The 22,996-nt window shown below is 33.3% G+C and overlaps 1 protein-coding gene across 1 annotated transcript in view; it reads left to right on the top strand.

Moving 5' to 3' along the window:
* The window catches only part of LOC148614874 (uncharacterized), a 51,135-nt gene extending 28,905 nt beyond the window's left edge, over positions 1–22,230 (top strand). Inside the window, exons 6-9 of the mRNA XM_088589353.1 lie at positions 15,247–15,373; positions 16,916–17,040; positions 18,568–19,755; positions 20,321–22,230. Coding sequence (XP_088445479.1) covers positions 15,247–15,373; positions 16,916–17,040; positions 18,568–19,755; positions 20,321–20,601 — 1,721 coding nt within the window. The 3' untranslated portion in view covers positions 20,602–22,230. The remainder of the gene's footprint in view (positions 1–15,246; positions 15,374–16,915; positions 17,041–18,567; positions 19,756–20,320) is intronic.
* Positions 22,231–22,996: the final 766 nt, after the last annotated feature.

Raw genomic sequence — 22,996 nt, forward strand, 5'->3', positions numbered from 1 at the left:
TCCATAGACCTAGGAGCCTAAGAGTTGCCCTAGTAAGAGCAGAGATTTCATCTCAGCCCAAACAAAATACAACGGGCCAGTGTCGACCATATGGCGATAAAAGATGTAAGACCTGTACTCAGATACTGCACACCGAAACGTTTAAAAGCTACTGCACTGGAAAGGAATTTGCCATTTTTTGCAACGTGACTTGCAAAACCGAAAATACCGTATATCTTTTCCAGTGCCGATGTGGTATGCAGTACGTTGGCGAAACAGAACAACCTTTCAACAGGCGTATGAATGGTCATCGCAGTGACTACAATTGCAAACCAGACCTCCCTTTAAGTCGCCATCTTAGATCCGCCGGACACACCCAGGAGGATCTCCACAACTTTGTTGTTACGATCATAGAACATAATAAAAACTGGTCAAAATGTACAGTGTCGCGGGAAAGCATTTGGATGAAAAAATTACAAACATCTTCTCCAGATAGAATAAACCAGAAAAAATAATCCATTTTTAGGTCTTGGTCTAAGGCTGGTACAGCACTGCATGCTTTACATCAATACTACTATATTTTGACTTTTTTAAATTGTTTTCCACAGTTTATTTTTATTTTTAATTTTTATAAAAAAAAGCCCCCTTTGTTATTTTCATTCAGGTTCCTTATCATTTGATTATGTGTGCCTTTGATAAAGGTACAATCACCTACAGCGTACTTGATTCAGATTCTGAATCGGTTTTGATCTTGAACTTTATGCTGAAGAAGGATATCAGTTATCCGAAATATTCAATGTAAATTTTACCATCTTTTGGTAATGTTAAACATATTGAGACGTTTATTTAATTTATTGTTATGTTTTGCATCGTTTTTAACGATCCATCACCCCGTAAGCATGATTATATAGGCTAATTCGAGGTTTGGCAAAGCTCCATATTTAATACCTTAAAAAGCCCGTCAATTACTCTTCTTTATGATGAACTTGGTAGTGTGTGATTTGCTAAGAATTTACATCTATAAGGTCTTTGTTTTTACATTAGTCCTAGTTAAACAGTTCTCTAGCAAAAGAGATTAAAACTGCATAATGGAAAAAAATTACACTTACAGTCATGTACTCAACAGATAACATTCGAGATTCTTATGAAACAAAATTATAGTACCGGTATATGAAAGACTTTAAGACTAACGTCGATACTGGCTCACAGTTATCACTTTAAAATCAATATTTCAACTAAATCTTGTAACAAATAATTTTAATCAACTTCTATATAGTTATATACATTTGTGGCCTGAAAAATGTTTCCATGGACAAAAACTGTATACTATAGTACTTGTTTAGCAGCTGTATAAAATATATCCAGAGGCACTGCCACTATCGTTTGGTTTCAGAACCAACGTAATACGTATGTACATTCAGCATGATAAAACACAGTCATTGACTTTTCTTTAGAATCTCTATTTCATTAAATCCTGTAAATCTTCACAATTTGATAAAATTTAATTATTTTTACGTTTGTAGTATTAATGTCTTGATACTAACAAAATCTTCATTCTTTTAACAGAAAAACGATTCATCCATATTTGTCTATCTGCAAATATAAGAAAATAAAAAGAGTAGACATTTATTGTTAATACCTTACAAAAATAATCGAAAATGTTTTATTTTTACATACATGTTGTTGTATATCAATGCCTGCATTTGTTGATTGAGTGTTACTCTACATCTATAATCACATACAGTAAATCTAACTGCAATTCAAAATCAATGTCTATTGAATATTCTAAGAAAAACATCTATGGCTATACATTTTTAAAGAACATTGCATGATGCAATCTTGCACATATGTGTACAATATCATAATAAAATGAGCTCAGACCACCGCCATCAAAACAAAAAATATATCAAGCGCCGAATCTCAAGAGATTTGGCAGTGGACTACTTCTAAAATTATTAAAATGTAATTGTTTAGTCTTTGCATATTTGGTTTTCATTGTATTCTGAGTTTGATGTCACTATAACCTATAATGACTTATTTCATTTCAAAAGGTTTAAATAAAAATAAATCCCTACCTACCTACCCTACAAAATTTCAGAATAGTGATAGGAAACATAACTTTATTTTTTTCGGTCTTGGAGATTTCTCATCAATATTGACTGGCATGCACCAATAAGTTGACTTACATGTCTGTCTTACATGCACTTGAAACTGTTGATTTTATTCCGAAAAGTATTTTGCTGGATCAAAGATTCAGCAAATGCTGTAGGCTGTATAATACAAGCGTGCAATCACAAATTGGACCTCTAGGTCACGGATCGACATCAAATCTTTAATGAATTGAATGAATGAACGTGGTCACATGACTACTATAATTTCCCCGAAAACACCATGACACACATTCATGGATATGGCTATATGCTCGGGGACTGTGTAAACGCTTCAATGCTTTACACCGTCCGTAAGAGACCCTAAATGATAGCCAAGGGCGTTAAGAAACCCCTCAGTCCGGCATGAATTACAACTACCACATATGAGTGCAAACCGGGTATAACAGTATTGAGTATATATGTTAGCACGAAAACAAAAATTAAACCAAGTATAGGAATAGTCAGCTGATGGTCAGCGTCACTTATATCGTGCAAATGATTGGCTAAAACTGTGTTACGAAAGCTGTTTTGGGGGATTTTAGTGGTTTATATCCACAAAGACAGTCGAATTATCAACTCAATTATATGCTAGAAGCAACGATGTCCTAGCTTTATAATGCACGAAATGAAGGGTGTAACGGATATACGGAAAGTGCTATTATTTTCAACTTTATTGTTATAGTGTTATTTAAAAAGAAGTGAATGTGATCTGTTTAAAAAGTTCGGGAAAACTCCGATTGTATTGTTCAAATTGAAGCATAGCTTTTCTAAGATACAAAAGGCAATCGTTTTCTTTTTTGGGATTTACAGCTTATAGTGATATCATTTGGATACTCATTATCCACATCTTTAAAGTGATGTGATTTGGGTAATATACTGTTGTTTTGGGCCCAGCGGTCCTGTAGTATGAGGATTTCCTCGTCGTTCACAGAATACCCATAGCGTAGAGCTGACATTTTTCATCCTGATGGGATAGTTGTCTCTTTGGCATATTTACCGTGATTTCCATTTTCCTTGAATTTTGATATATTTTGAAGCTTAGAGCGGTTACCCAACTGAGTTACCCAAGTCTAGTTTACAAATTATAATTGTTAGAATAGTTCCCTGCGCATGTGGTTGATCAGGTGATGAGTGGAATAAACCAAATTTTCGAGATTGTACGTGGAAATTTCTTTTCTGTGTTTTTTTATAATGTCTCAAATAGTGATTTACGGAAAGTCCTAAATTACTGTGAGCATAAACTTTGTAGTACTGAATAAGTGTTAATATTTGAAAACAAAGACCTCAATCGGCTCTAAATTATATGAATACCAACAGATGGACAAACGAACAGGCGTATAATTGTCTATTAAAAGGCAAGGTTTTATAAAATACAAGTGGTGGGGTATAAAAAAGTCGTCCGTACTAGTATTTTTTGAGTTACCTTTCTTAGCATTCTGATACAAATTATTCAAAGTTATCTTTCCAGAAACAAACTGCTAGATACCGTTTTACCTTTAGTATTTTATTTAATTTTGTTATTGAGATTTTGTACAGAAGTGATAGATAATACAGAGGATAGAAAAAGGGATGAATAATTGTTTTCCATGTATAATTATGGTAATCAAGATGGAGATCGAAGATGCTTCTTCAAAATATATTTATAGTCATAATTTCAAAGGTTAGCCTGCACTTAAGAATGTATTCAGTAAAATAATTTTGAACAATGTCAGGAGGTAAAATGCAATGCATAGGATTTATTTAATGCTGTAATTAACATTATGATTTTTGTGAGTATTGTTCCTGATATTGACATTAAAAAAACCGCTTTGAGGAAAATAAACGCAAATGTATCTTTTTGACATAAAACTTTGACTGAAAAAAAAATATTTGGAGTCACAGATGACAAAAATTTAACACAAATATGCATTGCTTATGTGTTTTATTAATTGATATTTTCCATGGATAATCACACACGATGTACAGGAGAAGATTTAAGAGTTTGTATATATTCTTTGAATTGTTTTTTTTATACTTATAAGAAATTGACCTATATAGGACTTTACTTACTTTTGATGAATTCGAATTTACACTTTTTTATACATATGTTGAATATTAATGGATTCTGCACTTCACGCACTTTCAACGTTTTCAAATAATATTTTGAAGGTTGATATTTGTTTACTATTGTAAATAAATACGACAAGCTGACTATTTTGTTCATAGTGTCCGTAAAATAGGATAAATCCTGAATTGTGAATACTAGTTTTTGTTAATATTAAGTTCCAATAAACATGATATCCCTAGAGGTTTTCAGCACAGACGAGCGTAATAAGTAATATATTTTCTCGTTATTGTTGACTCTGATTATTTTTTTGTAGTTGTTTATTTATTGACAATTTTGATTCTTATAAGATAAAAAGCGAAGTACTCATACATGACGTGGGTTACAAGCCTTAGTTAAAGACAAATTAATTGAAGGTTACTACAATAAAACATATACTTTGAAGCAGTAAGGTGTTGAATAACTTATGTAAAACAACACATCAGAGACTAGGGATTAGTGTTCAAAATTTCTAGTCGTTGTTGATTATTATATTTTTCAGAATTGAATTTGTTCTTTTAAGCTAATCTTTTGATATCATAAATGTTAAATGTATCGTTGGATTCTTCTTTTCTATAAATCAACTATGTTAACCAGGACGTGAGATATTTGGCAGAAATTTTGATTACACGACTTCAATTCATACTTATAAGGATAGAATTAATTATCTTATGAATTGATATTTCTATTAGCACATGGTGTCATTCTTCGATATACTGTTTTATAAGAAAGCACATTAAAGCTCTTTTCGTGATTAAGAAAATGTCTTCAATCTTACAAATTGTACCTATACTCGGCGTCACATAAATAACATACTGTTAAAATTTGAATAAAAATATTTTCTACGACTTTATTGACACCAACCGTCGTTTAAATTGTCTTAAATGACTTGCTCATTCGTTTAGCCAAACAGCTTCTCAAAAACAAGTCGCTTATTAGCTTAAATCATGCGTAACAAATCCTTACGGGAAAATCCCATACTAATATCCGCCATGTTGGTTTTTACGGGACGATTTGTTTCCAAACGAAGTGCGTAAGTTCCCGTCGAACTCCGGTGACAATCGTCTGCTTGATCAACTTCTCGGTATTATACGTTGTTCGCGTAAAATAAATCCGAGATATCCGAAATAACGCCGAATTGCATTCTGGGTTCTTCGGTTTTTGGACAAACCATTTAAACGTAAACAACATCTCCTAGCAACCCGATCACTGTAAACATGGACGACTTTTTACAATGTAAATATTGCCACCTAGAATTAAAATCTGACCGGAATTTAACGATTCAATGTTTAGGGAGAAGCCGTTTGGCTAAACGAATGAGCAAGTCATTTAAGACAATTTAAACGACGGTAGGTGTCAATAAAGTCGTAGAAAATATTTTTATTCAAATTTTAACAGTATGTTATTTATGTGACGCCGACTATAGTTCTTAAGCAAAACCTTTTTTCTTGTTTTACCACCTAGTAAAAAAAAACTTTTCATCTTACTTCAAATAAAATCAAAACATTTGTTAAGTATCAGTGATAATACCTGATACCGTGAGCAGAAAATATACTACCTTGCCGAATTGATTTATTTCCACTTAATGTAATTTAAGTGATTGTATCGACAACATTATAATATTTGAGTGGTTTTTTTTAATAATGGTGATGTAAGAAATTAGAGTTACTCTTTCTTTAACGATAGTCCCCTGGGTTATTGTTGTTTTGTTTTTGTTTGTTTGATTGTTTTCTTGGGTTTTTTTTGTTTTTTTTTGTTTGTTTGTTTTTTTTTTTTTGTGTGCTTTTTTATATTTTAGTTTTGTTTTTTTTTCTATTTGGGATAAAAGACTTTTTGATCAATGACTATTGTTACCGCAAGCATGGTTTCCTTAAAAAAAACGTAATTAAGAATATATTCGAATAATCAAAACTGATGAAGATCATATTTGTCAAATATCTGTTTGATCTGACAAACTTTTGTGTTAGTCTTTTTCCCGAGAGTCTTTGTCGCTGTCCTGGCTTCTGTACTCAAATTAATCCCATATACTGATAGAGGGACAGTGGAATCTTTGTATCACCAGATTATCCACTGTGAACGAAGCACAAATTTTGTACTATCAGATACGGATTTGCTTTATGGTCGTCTCTACACACTTTTGGTATAATTCTTGCTGAAAGACTTTTCCAAGATCACTCGACGACCTAGTCTTTTTATACTCGGCGTAAAGACGGATAATGCAAACATTTTGATACAGGAAGTCTTTTGTGATTTTTCAGTGAATGTTTGTCTTTTTTTGAATGAATATAAAGTAGAATAAGTTTCGTTTCCCTCTAATGTTTTGGATGACGCTTTGATTTTTGTACTAAGCTAATGTAATGGGTCATAGAATTCACATAGTTCTTTGTATACAGGTAACAAAGGATGATGATGACGATGATGAATTGTCTATTCCATATAAAAATGTAGTTGTTTCATTGTTTTAAATAAAACAAAATAATTACTAAGTAATGTTTAGTATGATTGAGTGTAATCATTAAAATCTAACTGTTATTATAAGCCTTAACTTAATATTTCGTTTTCAATATGTGGAGATACATGTTTAAAGAATGTTGTCTCATCCTTGCAAAGTTAATGCTTGATTAGGTTCACAAGTAGCATCGTATGTTTAATGTTCTGCTTGCTAAACATAATGACCTCTCATGTGGAATGCTGAGGAAAGGGAAATATTCAGAATAACAAAACGTATACAACCGAGATCAAGTACGTTGGATATTCGATGTTTGACATTCAAACTTATCAATATCGAACTGAATATCAAACGGTAAATTTTTGCCGCTTGATCTCGGTACGTATACAATTAGTTCAACTGCTTGACTGTAAGACTTTGAAGGGTACCACTGTAAAATGTAATGAGTGACGAGTTGATAATATTCAAAACAAGAATATATGAATTATTAGTGAAAAAATAAGGTTGAAAAGAAGATTTATAAGAATCACTGAAGAATACATGTTTAAAGTTTTCATTATGACTCATTTCAATCAGATTAAAACAACGCAATATATTTTATATAAATGTTATGCATAATATCGACCTCATTTAGCATTCTATAACGAGAATGGAAATGATGAGTTTGTTTGTCAAAAAAACAACAACCTCACCAGGATGAAAAGGCAGCCAAAGGCCACCCATAGGTCTTCATTGAACGATGAGGAAACCCTCACATCACAGGACAGGCTGGAGCTGGCCCGAACATGATACAGAGGTACAGTGAAATCGTTGCCCCTGTATACCATATATATATATATATGTGTGTGTGTGTGTGTGTGTGTGTGTGTATTCTTCATAGTAAAGCTATGAGAAAATTGTTATGTTACAGTTCAATTTATTCTATAGTTAGTTGCGTACAAAAATGTCTTTATATGATGTCATTTTTCCTGCACTGAATGAAATATTTCGACAGACATAACAAACCAAAAGCAAACGGTCCAAAGAATTTAAATTTATTCATTCGAAGTAAATGGAATGCTTTTGTAGATGTTTTCATGGGAAACAGAACGCATCGTCGGAACCAAACTTTGATTAGATAAGCATGTATCGTGACAGTGTGCATCAATATATATTGGTAATAATGTGTTATCCTTGAACTAATGTACTTGCCTAAACAACATTATGAAATAATTTTCAATCGTCATGGTTTCAGCTGAAAAACGTCGATGTTAGGTTTAACATCTTCAAACAAGCATGAAATAAAATGAAATAAAATGAAACAAAACAATTTTAATAATTTACAAGCATGAGTATTTAAAGATAAGAAAAAAAACCATCCCAGCCAAAAAATGCATTGGATGCCTAATGGTCATGGTTTAAGCGTACAAATGTCAAAGTATTGTACAAGGCACTTGAGTAAATGTATTCTTTCTGTGGCACGGTCACCTTAATTTTATCGTGAGCTTTAAACTTAGCAACGTCCTCCAGGTAAACAGGAGTAGCCATACCCGAAGGGATGACAAGTCTTTGACAATACTCTCTGTCCTCATTGTATTTGAGGCAGGGGTGTACGGACAACATAGTACTCTTGGGGTATCCATTCGTCTCCATACTGAGAGTTAGAAGAATAAGATATACTCCAGATTCCATTACTGTCACAGTATTTGAGTCTGCCTGATAAGTAACTCCAGAGCTTGTTTCTAAGTCTTTCACTTTCCAAGGCAACACTATTGAATTTGTCTGATGTAATGAAAATGTATCCAAGGCAAACTTAGTAACGACGGTTTTTGGTGGTCCTTTGTGGACAAATGTTTTATACGTATGAACAAGTTTATTTCCAAGTCTATGAATTCTAGTTCTGTAAGTATGAACATGTGGACCCTCTGATTCATCGTCGTTATCCTTGTCAGAGCCAACAGAATTTTGACTGTTCAGGTCTTTGGTCCCTACAACTTTATAAGTTAGATATGACAAACCAGCTATGATTGAAAGACTGACTATCACAGATATAATTATTGTCCAACACACACATCTTTTTGTTTGTTTTTGTCTTTTTCTCGAGTCCTTGTCGTCTTCGTTGCTCCTGTGAGCCAGACACAAACATCTAACACAAGAAAATGTCACGATGTTCTCACCTTTTCCTCCCATATCCACTATGAATGGATTTTGTTCTTCCTTCCCTTTTAATCCATCATCCGAAGATTTTGTTAAAGATTCACCATTTTCCATTTGAACATTTGAAGCATAATCAGTTTGTGATATAGCTGTCGGTTTAAAGCGTTCACATTTGCATACGGCGGTTGACCGACCTTGTTCCGATGCCTTTTTTTCCGAAGTTCGGTTCGATGCCTTTTCCTCGTCTAACTCCACCGGACTCGGCATTTTGTAATTGAACATTCACGATCTTTGAATGGGAAAAAAAAAGAATGCTTACTGGTCCGTTTTATAACTTTACGTGTAGGATTTTCATAATATCTATTATTAGTACATAAATACTAGCTATAATCTACTACACGCATGAAAAGTAAACGCCTCCTTAGAGCTTGTACCTATCAACAAGCGTGTTTATGTCAGAGTATGGTTCACTTGAACGATGGCTTTTTTAGTCAATAAAATGTTATGCATAATGAATTCGACGTTTTATCAACATTGCTAGAATTCTCTTCGTTGATAGCACGCACTATACACACATTTCATTTGCGTTTTTTACAAGTGGCCTACATTTTTATGCACTAGCGTATTATATTCTTTTAACTGACGAAATATTTCCCGTGGATGTAGAATGAGAAAACTAGTTCACCGCTAATGGTGGAGTCAATTATTTTGTTTATATATATGTTTTGGATAATGATCCAATAAAACGTTAGAAATGCTTTTCGCTGCAGTTAAATTGTTAATGACAGCATGCTATACTTCTGCGATATGAATTTACCTTCTGGGATATATTCGTCTTCATACATCCGAATCAACTGTATGGTGCAGCTATTGTTTGTAAACACAATAATTCTTTAAGTGCTTTATAAAATTATCAGCTACTACGTACAGCTTAACACAGAACGAAATCGAGAACCCATCCCCCGTATATTTCATAATTCAAATAATACTTTCTTAAAGATCATTTTGCTTCGACGAATTTATTGTACACTGAACATCTATGTCTTTTTAATAATTGTTCACGTTTATTTCCACATACAACTGTAATATTATGTAAATTGGTCAATTATGATTCAGACCAGAAGGCACGACTACCGTGACTAAGTTTTGCAATAGTAATTAACAGATCATGACGATGGAGGTGTTATTATCAATATATTTGTGAAGTATTATAGTCAAAGAACTCACTTCAAATCTATTAAATAAGAAAACAGAAAAATAAAAACGTAAACAAAAGCTGAAACAAACAAAAAATTGTTGTTTTCTATAATAATGGTTGTACAGCATTAAAAACAATGATATGTAATTCTGCAAATGATAACAAAAAACATACCAGTCACCAAAAAAGAAACTAAGCACACAAAAAATGTACATTTAAAGAACGAAGAGGAGGAGATTTTATAGTTTATTTGTTGTCTTATGAGTATAACAGCGAGTCCTACTCCGAGTTACTTTGTAAAATGGTACACTTTTGTACTAAATAATGGGAGACATATTTACTCATTCTTATCCAGACGGGGGAACATCGTTTGATCTCAGTTTCCGCTATATAAATGACGTATTTTATTTTAACAATCCTAGATTCGAAAATTTTACATCGCATCTACCCATAAAGAATATTACAGACACTAATTCAGCCTCATATATTGTTCCACTCATAGAGATCGATGGTAAAAACCATATGACTGAACTATTCGACAAACACGATGACTTTGCGTTTCGTATCGTCAAGTTTCCTTTCATCTGTGGTAACTGGCAACACCACTTCCCTCCGAATGGACTTATCATATTACAACTCATACGTAATGCTAGAACTTGTTGAATCTACGTGAACTTTTTGTAACACGTTAGACTTCATACAATATGGTTCTGGAACAGGATTATGTTGTCACAAGATTAAAGTCATCACAACAAAAATCAAGAACTCGTGATTGTGTATCTATATACACGATGGAATCGATTGTTCACCTTAATATAGTTTTCCTCTTTCGTCATTTTATATGTGTTTCTATTAAAAAAGCAGAGAAACGTTACCCTACCTATGTAAATCGGTCCATGCTCCAAGTTTTTAGTGGAATCCAGGTGTGTGTGTATATTCCTTGTTTGGTCGCTATCCTCTTTTGTTTACCGTTCGAATTCTGGTTTGCTTGTTTTTCCCTTTCACGGAGATTCTGTTTTTTTTAGAAAGTTTAACTTCCTCATTATAATACTAGGCTGTATAGTGATCAGTTTGGCCGTTACTGTTCTACTAACAGTATACTTATCCATTTTATCATTCTTACAGTGATTTAATATTTCGAATAGGAGTTCGTCATTACCGATTACAGGAGTACCAATTTGTATTTTCATTTTATCATTTTTATTTTGTATTTGCAAACTTTTTAGTTCGTTTCAAGAGTTTTGTCACGTAATATCATTTTGCAGCCTCTTATTTAAATTTTGATTCGAATCATGCAATGTGAATTTCCGTTAACACTACATTAATTACACGAGAAACACAACGGACTTTGCCATTAACTTCGAAAATTTATGTGTCTGCGATTTCCTATAAATTGTGTTTGTTTTTTTCGTAATAAAATCATGGACCATATTGTATATCATCTTAGCATCAATAAAAAAAGTGTAAGATAGTCATGTTTGTAAAAGTTTGTATACCATAATATTCTCACTAAGTACGTGTTTAACACCTGAAATTGATATGCAAGAATATTGCTGTATCACTTCTTACATAATATTTTAATTAAATTTTATTTTCAGAAATCAATTTTTATGTATTCTTAACTCATTGAACCACAGTACATAAAAGTTTGTATTCTAAATACTAGACTTTGATTTGCGTTTTTTATCCCGTTTAACAAATCATTAAATTCGACAACTCGATTGGAATTTCCTAACCACAACCATCGCCCCATGTGGAGGATTAGACAAAGAAAAAAATGAGATTTGAATTAATTTATTACGATATTAATCACACATACTCGCACATACAGTTTGGCATAAAAACTTGTATAAATACTTATTACTACAATTTTTAATAGAAACGTATAAAGACGAATGTCTTCTTTTTTAATGAGCTAACTGGTTATAACGACTTAGATAACTAGTTACATCCACTTAGCTTACTGGTTATATCCAACTACTGACTGGTTATATCGACAAAGTTAACTGGTGATATCCACTAAGCTAACTGGTTATATCCACTAAGCTAATTGGTTATATCCACTTAGTTAACTGGATATATTCACTTAGCTAACTGGTTACATGCAACTAATAACTGGTTATATCCACTTAGCTTAGTGGATATAACCAGTTAGCTAAGACGATATAACCAGTTAGCTGTGTCGATATAACCATTTAGATGTGCATAACCAGTTAGTAGTTGGATATAACCAGTTAGTAGTTGGATATAACCAGTTAGCTAAGTGGACATATCAAGTTATTAGTAAGATATAGCCAGTTAGCTAAAACGATATGACCAGTTACCTATGTCGAAATAACCAGTTAGTAGTTAGATATACACATGTACATGTAACCAGGGAGCTAAGTCAATATAACCAGTTAGTAGTTGGATATATCCTGTTAGTTTAGTGGATATATCCAGTTAGCTAGGTGGATATAACTAGTTCGCTAAGTAGATATAACCAGTTACCTCATTAGAAACAAATCTCCACCTGACACTAATTGACTTCCGTATTTAGCCATAGCGAAGTATAATATTTTTTTTAGTTTGCATCCTTGAAAATGCATGACCTTATCTCTTTGCAGTAATGGCCTAGTACATGTAAGACCTTATCTCTGTAGCCTTTAACAACTGTTAAATGTGACTATTGGTGTAATTTTCCAGTCAATGAAATAGACCTTTTTCATATTCCCGACTTTGACTTCGTTTTTTTTTTTTAATTTTGAGCAAAATTAAGTAACCTTCCAACCCGGCACACTGGTTTACTTAAGTTTCAAAGAAAAATGTTTACTATTCTTCCGTTCCCAAATGAGACCGCCAACCAGGTTGTCGGGTGTTGGTAGGTGACGTCCCTTTGAAAATCTTGCTAAAATGGCTTGCATTTTGTAAATATGAAAAACGACCTCAGTGTTACCTTTAATAGCTAGTATTTTTGTGACTGGTTTTAAGGTTATTTTTTAACTTTTCTTCCCTTAAAATGTGAAATGCTGTAACAGTGATTAGGGCATATATATGCATCAATAAATATTTAAAAAGAAACTATGGAAATATGTTTTGATAAAAAAAATCCTCTGAATTTTAAATTTTTAAGTATTATCTATTATATTTGATTACCTAGGACATACAAAGCATTAAATATTGTTATCAGTTCTATTAACACCTGACCTGAAATAATATTGCGATGTCATCTCGATAAAATAGGTCAACCGTATGACCGTAAACTTCGTACCAATCCATATAAAATTCAGACACTGCCTATGATAGAGGTGATACGAGGTGCCCGAAAAACCCGAACAAATGATGCTTTTCGGTCAACATATACCGTATTTTACGTCTCTTCTACAGTCCTTTAATTTAATGTATACAGATCTGTATTTTAGAGGAAAACGTACTTAAGTCAACCAAATAAAGAACGATTGCGCTTGCAAATACAATTTTTTAAAATAAATTTTATCTGACGGACAATCTGTTACTACTTACATGTATATGGTCTGTTACTGTTTCTGAATTAGAAGTGTAAGTGATTTGTGTCGGTAAGTATCAAAGTAACTTGGATTGATTTCATACTTTTTCAAATGAAAGCTGGAAAGTCTTCGGTGAAATTGAATATGATACAAACATATCAATGATTTCAAGAGTAATTTCCCTTACCATAGGTCTACCTCCTAAAATGGCATGCCTTGAATTGTAAATAATTACATCTAATTAAAGTAAGTAGAACGAACACTGGTGTGACAGTCTGTCATTGTGTTGAAGATTATGTCGGTAATTTCTGTTTTATTGACTTTTTTACTTCGTGATGCATTTACATGTTGGTCTAATTCAGATTTAGTATAAGGATGAGTGAACATAATAATCTTTATATGCTTTAATGACTCCTATTTTGAAAACACACTAAATGTATGTTCATATCCCTACCGTCCGTGTAAGTCTCTATAGTAGCCAAGGACGTTAAATACCCCATCGTTGTCAATAATTCCTAACCCTGTCCGTGGAAGACTCGTAAGAGTAGTCAAGGACGTTGAAACCTCCATCGTTGTTCACATCCCCAAACCAAGTAAAGGATCAATGACAGATAAAGCAAAGTTATTAGTAAACGTACCGACAACGTGATGGAAGGCACTGATAAATATCTCCTAAAACATGTTATGTCGTCTGAAATGTGTTGAAATCGCTCTGTTTTTTTTTAAATATTATGAGCAAATAATTAGATTTAATCTATCGGAACGAAAATACTCTGATAACAAAAAAAAATGTTTTTATTGATATGTTACCTGTATTTATATAGACAGACTGTTTTTTTAAAAACCCATAAAAGCGTAAAATGTCATTCGCTCTTTTACAAACATTTGTTCAACATCGGAGTTGTGAAATGGAAGCGGGTATTACGAACAGTAGGCGTTGTGGTTATTTAAGCTGGCATCGATTTCTCTTTTATAAGATATTTCAATTATTTTAACGCCCCTAGAAAAGTTTGGGATATAGATGAATCTTCTATATGTCTCGTTATACCTTTGTAAGTAAGCGCAGCCCCTTTAAATAAGCCGTTCAATAGATGAAAACGTGCATAAATTCAGATGGTTGCAAACGTGCATGAATAGGTGATTCAATTTGAAGGGTTTTGCGTGGTTAATATACTTCTCCTTGTACAGCGCCACGACGTGGCAAACTTGTTCTATTTTGTAGTAATAAAAGAAGTGTCAATAGGGTAATCGATTGAATCGATTGATTGATTGACCAGTCAATTAATCTGTTTGAGGGTCCCATATAGTATCCACAACTAATCACACACTATTGTGCGCCTTTGTAATATTTTGTTCAGGAAAAATTCGGGTTTTCATCATGGCAACATGTACTATTCTCACTCCTTCAAGTTAATATGTTGAATTTCTGTTCCTCCATACTCTGTCCAGCTTATCTGTTATCTTCTAGCATTGATGGATTAGTATTATTATGGGACTCTTATACAATACCCATTCATCCACGGCTTCATGTGAAATCAATTGATGAATTGTAATGGTACACTGGTGAAAAAAAGGCTTCTCATCCTTCTCATAAGGCATACATGTACATGTATATATAATTAGAAAGTAATCTGAATATAAAAGATTAACATACAGCTCACAAGAACCATTTTAGTTATTTTTCGCATTGAAATATACTATAAATGCATCGACAACAACCCTTTGAATACAGTTGTATCTTTTTACATTTTTAATCTTGTTTGTAGATTTTGGATTAAGTAATGTGTTTTGTGGTGACTCCTCCCTGATCACACAGTGTGGTTCTCCAGCATATACCGCCCCGGAGATATTCAGTAACCAGAAGTATGGTCCTGCTGTTGACATTTGGAGCATGTAAGTATAGTAGAAAAGTTGGTCATAATATTTTCATAATTGCTGTCTTATTTTATTTTTCTATAACATACACAGACATATATGTTAAAAATGAGTTTGATAAAGCTTTTTGGAGAAACTAAATAGGTTTGATGGACATGTACATGTAATAAAAGAAACATTAGTGTATTGTTGGCGTTATTGTTTGTTTTTTAATTATTTCCTTCTCCTTAAATATTCGCCTGTGTCAGTTTAAACAGTGTTGAATCGGAAGCACGTACCGCCACGTCTAATGCTTTCGTAGAAAATGAAAATATTCTTGCAAACATCAACATAAGTTTTTGTTTTAATTGCTGTAATTTTCTTATAAAGAGGCGTTTTAAAGGTCACGTAATTCAAGTACAAATTTAACTGTGTACATGTACTTACGGAAGATGAACCCGAATACTTAACCACGAATAGTTTTAATAGACACAATTTATAAGCTAACCGAACACCTACTATATTAGGTTATAATTTGAAAACAAATAACACGTACCACAGATGACAAAATACATGTACAATGGGGTAACGGATATCGGCAAAATAAAATATATACAGAAGCGTGAACAACGGGACAATTTAAATACATCGATAAAGAAATGCATGGCCAAGTGAAAACAGAAAAGAAAGATGATCTATACGTACGTAGACAATGTAGCGAACCGAATAAATAGATTACAAATAAAAACTGAAAATAAGTTAAAGAAGACATCACACAAAAACTAAAATACTAGCAATATAGTAATAAATTCCACAAAAAAAAAAGAAAAAAAAAGAAAAAAAAACGGGAGTGACATCCGGTGCTCTGGAAGGGTAAGCATGTCCTGTTCAACCAACAACATCCGTCATATTGCAAGTAAGTGTAATCCGGTATATAATAGTCTAGCGCCAATAATGCGGTCCCCCGACACGAGTCACAAAGAGGTACCATCAAAAAGAATTCACACTTCAAGTGGGAAATCAACCCAACAAAGTACCATGATGTAATTATAGTAAAATATGCAGAAATAGTGGAAACTGATCCGAAATAGACAAGTAAGAGGCATCGATTTGATATAGCAAATGAATTTGAATGACTGAACAAAAACTAGAATTAAACATAATTAAGATAGTGCATAAATACAAATAATGAATTGCAAGCAATTGTAAGGGTTGCTTTCAGGGTAATACCACCAAGTAATCACATTATCTATTTTAATATCCTTCTTTTTCTCTTTGTGTTTGTTCAGAAGGTGTAAATACATTTGATACCAGTAACAAAGAATTCTGTATGATGAGAAAACACCTTAGAGACACAAGTTCTAAGTATTTTATACTACATGATATAGCTGATAGCTATAACACATAATCGGGAAGACGGGTTTATTTTTAGATGACAATTGCAAACTATGTCAATTCGAAATGAATTCGATATCACTAATTTAAAATGCGTTTCAAACAGCCAAAATGTGGACAGTGACAACAGGGTTTTAAAGTTGACTTACTGAACAAAACGTTTTGCATAAATCATTATTTTTTTAGAGGTGTATGTTTGTACGCCATGCTGGTCGGTGCCTTGCCATTCATTCCAGATTCGCCAGACAACCTTGCCCAATTACACAGTCTACTATTGAAGGGTTGTGATATTCCTGAAGGATTATCCCACGGTATTTTACTACAAGTATTACGTGTATATTCGGTCTGATTATATATATACACTTAGTTAATCTAGTCAATTGTTATTATTATGATATTTATATTTTTAATTCATTTAACGAAAGACCGACTTTAACATATATTTAAGAAAACTAAATAAACTTTATTGTACACTCAAGTGAATAAATTAAACCACAAAGAATGCCGGTGGTGCAGGTTATTCGCGCCTCTCCTTTTTAATGGAAAATTTGTCATTTTTTATGTGTTAAATTAACAAAAAAAAATGGTTAATAATTTCCTAGCATTTTTTCTAAGGAACCCCAGCTGGTACCCCTTGAAGTGTCTGGATCCCCCCTGAATATAGTTGTATGTTTCCCTATTGTGGCTTTAAATATTTCTTAATTAACTTCGAATATTAAGTTTAATCCAACATTATCACGTTTATTGAGTACTTAAGTATTATTAATTTACAAGACAAATGGTATTCTAAGGAATGTAGGATTCTACTTTTAATAGAAATCAATACCAGTAAATTTCAGGAAGAGATTAAGTTCGTTTTCATTGTCTTCTCACATATCACCTTCGTGAAGGAATCTCAAGGAGTTGAAGTCGATAACTTTCTATTATGTTAAATGTGTATTATTGTGAGTATCTGCGATCTTTGATTTAGTCCTATTCTGACTTGCATCAATAGCTCTAAGTTCTATTGTTACTGATATTTTATCTAACGAAATGATTTCATGTTAAGTGGCTTCAGCACTATTTACGGGGGACATTCTTTACCGAAGCATTTAGAATTGAGAGACATAGCTATTTTCTTTTCAATCAATGCTTTGCATTGGGTCCTCCGTCTAATGATGAAGGATAATCAATGCATTGATAGATAAAATTACAGAGTATATATAGTAAATTGCAATGTGTTCAATTACAGGATATTAAACTGGTAAGGTTTACAAGACGAGCGGTCACAATTGATACTGTGAAACTTTATCTCTTACCGAAGCACTGATTGCTTTAAATATCCGGAACACGAGTCAGGTCAATGGTTAATTCATCGGATTTTTATGTTAATAACATGATAAGGAACAATTGTGATATATAAATTAAATATTTAAAGAGTATTGTTTGCAGAGAATGATTTTGCACAATTCATGAACCGATCACAATGGGAAAGCCATATCCCCATGCTCCGTGTAAATATTCATCAATATTTTATAACAATACAGTGGAATTGTGTGTTTAACATTGTCGGTTTATATAAGCCAAGGGACTGTTGTTGATCGTTGAATACATTCATTATTCACAGGCCAAACATTATAATTGATTTTGGCTTCGGTGTGCCTCCGAACTTTTTTTAGTAAAGGACTTCAAATGATAAACTTCAACAAAAAACGCCATCTTGAATTTAACAAGTAGACATTTCAGAAATAAACATGACTTTCATTGGGATTTAGTGTATTCTTTGGGAATGTATATAGAATTTGTTGATTCCAGTATATACTAAAGTTAGAAATACATTCCATATTTGTTTTCTGCAGAATGTGTGGATATAATTACTCGCTTGTTAACAGTGGACGATCGCAAAAGAATAAAGATGGATATTCTTCTGCAACATCCATGGTTATTGGACAGTCACGAACTTCCGGTACAAAGGTACCCAGTCGTTTCGCAGCTAATGCCTCTTGTTCCACAAAGTGCTGTCATGAACTATATGACCAAAATGTTCAACTTTCGTGAGAGTGACATTATACACTCGCTCCATGAAAGAAAAGTAAACTCAATAGCTGCAACTTATCATTTAATTCATAAACGATTTGAAGCCGGACTTCATTTAATAGGATTGGGTATGGATCCAAGTATTCCTGCGAAGAAAAGTCATACTTTTACGACATTTCCGTTAACATTTACAGGAAAAGATGTGTCGATTCCTAGATCTAATGGATTTGTGAAAGATTCAGTAGATAAAGGACTTTCTAATCAGGACTTTAAACCTTCATCGTATAAAAACTATTTACAGTTTTTAAAAAATGCAAAGAGCAAGCCGTTGACTCTTTCAAAACAAGGTGAAAATGTAATTTTGAGGCGGAAAGGACCCCGAAATGTTGTATCACAACAATACAAAACTAAAACTTCGGACAAAAACCATCAAGCATCAGATTTTATGCTTTCTTGTTATCCGAGGCATGAAGTATACGAATGGTCTTCGAATGGTGTAGTCAGCCATGAAACTCCCGACGTTCCAAAAAATATTCCAATCATAAAGAAAAATGTTCATGATAGAGCGCCTCATTTGAAAAGTGCTACTGCTATTGTCAGTGTGGAAACACCCCCACCTCCTCCAAATACCTCACTTGGAGGAAGAGCAAAAACTGACACTGACATTGTTCCAGTGACAGAAAGAGAAATGTTTGTGCCGAGGACCTCACCAGCTATACCGCGGCCTGAATCACTGCGAACACCATACAGATACTCCTTACGTGGAGCTGTGGAACCAAAATTGTCTGACGATCATGATCGTATATCTGCTTTCCTAAGTGATCCATTTCCGGAAGAACTATGGGGGTTGACTGGACAGACGCGCCAGAAGCTGGTTAAAGGTGCAACACTGACACTATCAAGGAGTAAAACTGTATATGCAAGCTCCATATCGACCCAGAAGCATTTGACTCCTAGAGAAGCAATGCTCACATTGGATGACATTCGCTCAGCAAAAGTTGTTGGTAGAGGTAATTGAGTGTTTCCGAACGTTTCAAAGTTGGTTGACTGAAATGTCAAGTATTATTACAGATCTTATATATAAAAGAAAATTATTAGGATTTGGGTTCTGCCAATACACGTACATATCACGGCACCTAAATTTGTCCTAGTAAAAATTGTAATTCACAAATTGTAGTAGGGTAATTCATAATTCCAATACACATTTGTAAAATTCGGGATCGACTGGATCCCAATTCGTACGTTTAAGATTCAAGTAAAACAAAAGTTTCTCCGCCATGAAAGTTTCCACGGAAGTGTGATGATTTGATTTACAGTTTTTTTTTTTTAATTTTATTTTTCAAGTTCCTTTCCTTTGATTCACATTTCAAAATAATTATAAGTCAACGACTACATGATGCACTGGCATAGAAAAGAATATTCAGCAGTAGGTTACATTTATGTCGTTCTCTAACTCTTTGTCTGATGCTAGAATAAAACATTCGACCTAAAGTTGTTTTATTCATACTAAGAGAGCGAAAAAAAATTACAATATGTTTTTACCGTGACAAACAGCTTTTATATCTTTTTTTGCAGGGCGAGTTTTGCTAGAAAAATCAAAAACGAAAATATTAAGTAGTGGAATTACTGACAATACAAAACCTAAAACAGCTGGACTAATTCGCCAGAGATTACCGGAGGTTCCTCTATCGGCTTTGTCACGTGCTAAGTCTGACCTCGGCGTTTATGAAAGTGGAGAATCCCATGACGCAACTGAACAAAACAATAAATCCCCACCATCACCTGTAGAGCAAGTTATTGCTGAAGATGAAACCTCAATGATGAGGATTCGAATCACAACTTGTCCGAAGATATAATTTGCCTTAAAATACTAACCATTTCCAATTAGCTTGTCATGAACATGTGATGTTCATGTATTCATGTATGTGATGCAAACAACTGCCTTTCCGGATATTTCATTAAAATTTGAAACAACAGCAGCGTTTTCAGAAACATCATTAGTCTTTCGTTGTTCAGCAATTCAGTTCAAAGTGTACGAAGAGCATCACGAAATGTATATTTAAGGCCAATGAACATCACTAGGCCGAGTGGTCTAGGGCGCTGGACTTTGTGCAGGTGGTGTTGCCATAGATGTCACAGCAGTACGAATTCGAGTCCCGCGGAGGGAACGACGAAAAACCTGCTTCGCAAATTTGACAGTTCAAACATCGTTGGGAATTTTTCAGACCCTTCTATACGTTTACGTTATCTTCCTTGTATCAATTTGATCCGATGGAGCAGTGTAGCGAATAGAGTCGTCACATTCTGATATAAGGAGAAAAGCATTATTAGCTTCATCATCGTATCATTATCAACGAATGATCTTAAAAACTTAAGACTTGTATAGTGTACCACCTGCTAAAATCGGTGCATGTCAATTAATATGAAAATTATGTGTTAGTATGCTCAATGCCAATATTGCTTCCTAGAAGATTATTCGTTGAAAATTGCTGATGTTTACTTTTAGAGAATGTACCAACATAGTTTTATTTTAAAAAAGACAAAGCAGGCTATATTTTAAAGATTGGGTAGGTTACATAGACGAAGCAAATACATGTATCCTGCTTACATTATGATAACCCTGTTGAAAATACCGTTTGATTGATCATCAAATTTTAGTCACAGTTAATCATATACAAGATATCAGTATGTAAATTTACATTTATTCTCTGACGTTCATAGTTAAATCGCCCAAAATTGAATACGTCTTGCCAGGGAATTTGATCATATTTATTATTTAAAAGACGAAGACGTGTCTTCATAAATTTTAGTACAAGTACATTTAATTTAGCTTATTTTCGAACTTTAATGTACTGATCAGAGTACCTTATAGAATTTCCTCCATATGTAACGAAGTTGTACTGTAAGAACCGCACGACTCGTCTAAGGTCTTTATCTGATATATTCCTAAGGCTGCGTTTAAATTTTATGGGTTTGGCTAGGATGAAATTTTAAAATGAATTCAAGCAGGTCAATTGTTAATGGTGTGAACAAATCTTAGGACAGAAAATTTGTAGGAAACGTGAAATCAAGAAAAAAATACTCTTCCCTTGAAATAAAAATACTTGTTATTTCAGTATTTGTTAACATATATATTATTTTGAATCTATCAAGGAGTAAGGTACTTTACCAAAATAAAAATAATGTCTTAATATTTCATCAATATACGTATATTTCGCTGCTCAATCGATTACTGCGTTGTGAGTGTATTGTACATTATTTTATTTAGTTTTTTTTAACAAAATATAATTGCTTTTTCTCTGTATAGATTAACTTACAATGTTATGAAAATATCATGGTTTGTGATTCTTCTGTACAACATTGTCGCATCTTTGGTCATTACTTTCATTGGCCACACTTAATGCAAGATGGTGCTAAAATTGTCTGTCAAGGCATTTAAAATTGCATTTAATTATATTTTTTTCATAATAAAGATTTGAATTATATTACAGTTTGTGTTTATACAGTCCTCTCACTATTATAAAACAAACAGTTTTTGAGATATTGTGAAATTTAATGATTCGTGGCGAAATGATTGGTTTGTCTATCTAAACTAAATAGTGCAATCTCCTTCGTGGTGACCTCTGATATACCACCACAAACCGAATTTACCCGTTTATAAATAGGACGTTAACGTCGTCAGTGGATTTTCGCTTTTTTCTTTCAATGCTGATGCTAAATATCTAAATATATTGATATAACATTTATCTGCGTCAATTTCATTAAAATTTATTATGTTGGTGTTCTGAAAAAAAAAATGGTCGGAGAGGTCAATAACATATCGTGGCACCTCTTCGTCAATTATTTTCAACTATTACTTGTTAGCTTTCTACTTGTGGTGCGGCTTAATCATGTTTCAGTGTAACAGATATGGTAGGCAACAGCATGGTATGCCCACTCGCTTATATGTGTTTGACTCAACAATCATTTAATCACGCTTGGCCGTTTGCACACATCGCTGTATAAATATGGGTTCAAAACTGTATTTGATATGTACCAAATTTTGTGGCAGGATTTAATGTGCTATCCTCCGAAATATTGTGTGTCCGTCCGTCTGTCGGTCCCCGACGACTTGAAAATGGATCAATCACGTTTTTTTTCATCCACACTAGTTTTTAAGCTTGGCCATTTTGAACATTTCGCCATTGCTCTGTTTTCACCATTACGTGGTTGTAAATTACTAACCTTACAAAGTAACACAGATATTGCTAC

The sequence above is a fragment of the Perna viridis genome, chromosome 6, assembly GCF_037379345.1.
Source record: "Perna viridis isolate PV_CMFRI_1.1 ecotype Kerala chromosome 6, ASM3737934v1, whole genome shotgun sequence".
NCBI classification, from domain to species: domain Eukaryota; kingdom Metazoa; phylum Mollusca; class Bivalvia; order Mytilida; family Mytilidae; genus Perna; species Perna viridis.